A 5,260-nucleotide genomic window follows, 5' to 3' on the forward strand; every position below is an offset into this window, starting at 1 on the left:
TTTATTATTTATAATTAAATAGTAAAATTTTGAGAATATATTATTTTATATTAAATTGAATAATTATTTCTATCAATCTTGAATTTTATCTTGAAAATTAATTTATATTAAATAATTTTAAAATAAGAAATTAAGTTGTTTATTTTTATATTTTTGTTCTTTTTACTAAGAAATGGTTTTAAAATTTTGAAAGAAACCTTATATTTTAAGATAAAAATTAAACAATTCTTAATTTTAAAGTTTATCTGATAAATTAATTAAGAACTCTAAACAAAATAAACTTTTTCATTTTAAAATTTATTTAAAAAGTGATTTAATATATTCAAATAAAATAAAATCCATAATGGTTTTATTTCTTAAAAAAATGAATAAAATTTATAATGGCTTTAATATTCTTAGAGTTTTTGATAGTTTTCTAAGTTCATATAGTGTAATTTAATTTTTAATGGAAATTTCAGTTTAATTTTGCCATTTTCAAATACCCAAATATACGGTGTAGTTGTATAAAAACTATAAAAACGTATTAAAAAGGTCACAAGAAGTTTCAACTTCCTACTTTATATATAATATATATTTTGAAAAGAGCGGTTGTACAATAAACCATTCATTTTTCAATTTTTTTAAAAAATAATTACTTTTATATTATTAAGAGAAATAATATTTGAAATATTTTTTTTCATCTCTTAACCTACGTTCCACATTTTCTGTAGTATCTAAATATCATACAAAAAACATATAAAAATCATTTTTTTTAAATATCATTATGAAATTTAAATATCATTTTAGAATAAGTTAAATGAAATTTAATAATAAGACAAAATAAATTAATTTATTAAAATTTTATGTTTTTAATTATCGTGTTTAAAATGTTATTTATTTAAGACATAAAAGAAACAATAATATATACATATATTTTTATGTTTAAAAATATTAATAATTTTATATCCAAGTTAATTGATAAGATTATTATGATATTTTTAATAATATATTAAATAGAATGCTAAAAATAAAATGATTAAAATTAATTTAATTTATGTTAAAATATAGAAGGGAGGAATAAAATATGTATTAAATTATCTGATTGGAAGTTTGCTTTCATACAGGATATTGGGTTGGATCCTAATAGGGGAAAGGACTCACACCAGTAATATCGAAAGGCTTTGACTAGTCAAAGGAATACCAAAAGTTAGAAATTTCAAGGAAAGGACTTATGGCAATTGTATTGAAAGGCTTTGACTAGGTCAAAGGGAAAGGGCCAATGGCCATAGTGGGTTTGTGGTGGGTGGGTCTTTCTTTATAGTTTTTTTAAAAGCCACCGACCTCCCCACTCATTACTCCTTCACATGCTTATGCATTGGGACCCCACAAAATGGGAAAAGGATCACCTGCTTGTGTTGGGACAATCGATTAGGACCCAAAGATGCCGTAGGGGATATCAAGTATTGACTGACCACAAGTTAATCCTCAACTCTCTTTAAGCTTTCATCCACAAACTCTCCAGCAATGGCTTCCTCTACCCAAAAACCCTCTTCTTCTTCTTCTTCTACCTCAATCCGTAAATATAGCTTCGATGTGTTCTTGAGTTTTAGAGGTGAAGACACCCGCAACAATTTTACGGGTCATTTATTCGAAAATTTGCATCGGATGGGGATTAACACTTTCAGAGACGATCAACTTGAAAGAGGAGAGGAGATCAAATCAGAACTTTTAAAAACTATTGAAGAATCAAGAATTTCCATAGTTGTGTTCTCAAAAGACTATGCTCGGTCCAAGTGGTGTTTGGATGAGTTAGCGAAGATCATGGAGTGCAGGGAAGAAATGGAACAAATAGTCTTGCCGGTGTTCTACCGCGTGGATCCTTCTGATGTGCGAAAGCAAACAGGGAGCTTCGGAGAGGCATTTTCCATTCACGAAAGAAATGTAGATGAGAAGAAGGTGCAAAGGTGGAGGCATTCCTTGATGGGAGTAAGCTGTCTAAGTGGTTTCCATGTGAATGATTGGTAACTTCAACTTCCTTAATTTGTGCTTTTGATTTAATTAACTTATCAGGATTTAGTTGTCCTAATTCAAGTTAATAATTTTGTATAGTAAAGCTTGCTTTGTGATGTTATTAATAGTAGGCTCAAAACTTGTCGCCTTCTCATTATGTGTAAAATGTTCAATATATTGGGTTCTTTTAATACTTTTTACATCTTATATGCCCTTACTTCTGTTATATTGACAAAATCAAGTGAATATCACTAAATTTGCTTCATATTTGTTATCTTTTGCAATTCATCATAACTCATGAAGTGTCACATTGTACTTTATAATGGGCAGGTATGAGTCAAAGCATATTGAGGAAATTATTGAGGAAATTACTAACTGGATTTGTAAAAGATTGAATGTTTTTACCGAATAAAGGGCAGACTCGGCTCAGATGTATTTCCCAATATGGGACTTTTAAGGATTCTAAATTTATATGAGAGCAGTATTAAGGAACTCCCGGGCAGCATTGGATGTTTGGAATCTCTTGAAAAGCTTGACCAAACTGCTATTAAAGGATTACCTTGCTCAATAGGTCATCTCACTAGACTTGATCACTTAAATTTGGAAAATTGTAGAAACTTGAGAAGTCTTCCAAACATATGTGGGTTGAAATCCCTTAAAGACCTAATTATCGATGGTTGTTCAAATCTAGAGGCTTTTTCAGAGATCACGGAGGATATGGAACAATTAAAATACCTTTTGTTAAATGAAACGGGCATAACAGAGCTGCCATCATCAATTGAACACCTGAGAGGTCTTGAATCCTTGGAATTGATCAATTGTGAGAACCTTGTGGCTCTTCCCAATAGCATTGGTAGTTTGACATGTCTTACTCGTCTTCATGTTCGTTACTGTACAAAGCTCCATAACTTGCCTGACAATTTGAGAAGCCTACGGTGTTGCCTAATAGAACTAGATCTAGGTGGTTGCAATCTGAAGGAAGGAGAAATCCCCAGTGATTTATGGTGCTTATCCTCACTGGAATCTTTAGATGTAAGTGAAAACGATATTCGTTGCATACCCGCTGGCATCACTCAACTTGTTAAGCTCAAAACCCTTTACATGAATCACTGCCCGATGCTTGAAGAAATTGGAGAGCTTCCATCAAGTTTAACAACTATGGGGGCACATGGTTGTCCATGCCTAGAAACAGAAACTTTCTCAAGTCCACTCTGGTCTTCTCTGCTCAAACACTTCAAATCACCAATTCAGGTCTCAGTTTCATGGCAGAATTATTTATTTAGTTTTTATAATTTTTTTTTTTTAAAAAAACATGAGATTTACATGACATTTTTTCTACAGTCGTCATTTGTCATTCCAGGAAGTAGTGGAATACCAGAGTGGGTAAGCTATCAGAGAATGGGGTGTGAAGTAAGAATAGAGCTCCCAATGAATTGGTATGAAGATAACAACTTCTTGGGATTTGTTCTATTCTTCCATCATGTTCCCCTTGATGATGATGAATGTGAGACAACGGAAGTTATTCTTCCACATAGTAAATTGACGATATCCCATCGTGATCTTCCACATTGTGAATTGACGATATCCCATGGTGATCAATCTGAACTACTGGAGTATATATCGTTTCATTCTGAATGTAAAACCTACTGGATTAGGTCATATGGCGACGAATTCCACCGCTACTACAGTGGTAGCACATCAGATCCAGCAATTTGGGTGACGTATTTCCCTCAGATTAAAATTCCCCGTGAGTATCGATCCAGTTGGTGGAACAACTTTAAGGCTTACTTCCACAATCCAATCGATGGCTGTTTTAGCTGTGGCGATAACACATGCTTTAAAGTGAAAAGCTGTGGGATACATCTGTTGTACGCCCAAGATCAGATCCATTGCCCTCAGCCGTCAAGAGGAAGCCTTGGTGACAGAGAAGATCACCCAGCCAAGAGATTAAAGATTCTCTAGTTTCCAAAAGATCAAAGCTTTATTTAAACCCTAGCAAGGTATGTCTTCTCTCTTTTTTATTTATTAGATGGAATTAGTGAAAAAAGAAATATCTAGATAACTTTTAAAATCATATCCTGGTGACTGATTTTTATTTTTATTTATTTATTTTTATTTTTTTGTTCTTTTTCTTTCCTAAAAAAATATTTTAGAACTTATTATTCGGAGTAGATTATTGAATTTAAAAGGAAGTCATGCAATTTAGAGGGTAAAATTATGTGTAGAGCTTAACAATTATGATACGTTTCTTAAATTGATTGATTATGGGATCCATCTATAAACAACCTAAAAGGTGAGAGCATGACTTAGGGCCAGTGGGCTTGGCGCAAAATATCTTTTTATTTATTTAGGAATTTTAAAAAATAAAAATCAAAAGTACAAGCTTTGTTCAGCTCCTAAGAAAATGATTTTTGTATGAAAAAAAAAAAAGAAAATCATTTTGTATGAGAGAAAAAAAAATATACTAGATAGATTATTTAGATTATATTCTACTTAATTCTTGATAAATTTAATTTTATTTAAATAATTTATGTTTATTAAACAATTTTCTTAGTGGTAGGTTGTTTTGGTTGACTCTAAGATTTTTAAAATACCTAAGTTTTTAGGATTATTCAACTAATTTACTATTGATAATGATGGTGCTACATTTATATTATATTGTTAGAAACAAGTTTTGAATAAAATTTTATCAATTTAATTATTTAAAAGATTCTTAAAATTTATTTCTAAAATTATTGAATTTTTAAAGTTTTGCTAAAAAATGTAAAAATTTTAAAAATTTATGATCACATTTCTTGCTTTCTTTAAAAAAAAAAAAAAAATCCTTTGAAAATATTACTTGAATTTTTATTAATTTTTAAATAAAATTTAAAAATTATCAACATTTTTTTTTAATCATTTCATACTTCATAGTTTTTTTCTTTCACAATCAGTATCAATAATTAAAACGTTTCTTTTTTATTCTTTTCATTTTTTATTTTTAATTTTTTGTTTCATAACTAATATAAGTAATCACATATTTTGTTAAATGATCATGAAATATAAAAAATTTTGTATGTTTATTACAATTCATGTTTCTTTTTAATTTTTGCTTTTTTTTTTTTTTTTTAACTTAATTTGCCCCTACCCATCTACTTCACCACTGCTTTGAAGAATAAAAATACACAAAATGAACTACAAAAAATGTGCACTAAATTACACAGAAAGTATACAAAGGGTGCCAGGCAAAAGGATCAAAAAAGAGTGACGCAAGTCCTTGCAACTCTCTACA

The 5,260-nt window shown here is 29.8% G+C and overlaps 1 protein-coding gene across 2 annotated transcripts; it reads left to right on the forward strand.

Moving 5' to 3' along the window:
• The first annotated feature begins 1,406 nt into the window (after positions 1–1,406).
• Positions 1,407–4,063, forward strand: LOC117906300 (disease resistance protein RPV1-like). 2 transcript variants are annotated; one of them, XM_034819281.1, is made up of 3 exons: positions 1,407–2,000; positions 2,320–3,240; positions 3,331–4,063. In XM_034819281.1, exons 1-2 carry the CDS (start codon positions 1,504–1,506, stop codon positions 2,399–2,401), a joined length of 579 nt encoding a protein of 192 aa, XP_034675172.1. In that variant the 5' UTR covers positions 1,407–1,503; the 3' UTR covers positions 2,402–3,240; positions 3,331–4,063. The 2 variants fall into 2 exon arrangements, with proteins under 2 accessions (XP_034675172.1, XP_034675170.1); XM_034819279.1 differs by lacking the exon at positions 1,407–2,000 and having other exon boundaries at positions 2,412–3,240.
• Positions 4,064–5,260: the final 1,197 nt, after the last annotated feature.

This window comes from Vitis riparia, chromosome 18, assembly GCF_004353265.1.
Source record: "Vitis riparia cultivar Riparia Gloire de Montpellier isolate 1030 chromosome 18, EGFV_Vit.rip_1.0, whole genome shotgun sequence".
In the NCBI taxonomy this organism is placed as follows: Eukaryota; Viridiplantae; Streptophyta; class Magnoliopsida; order Vitales; family Vitaceae; genus Vitis; species Vitis riparia.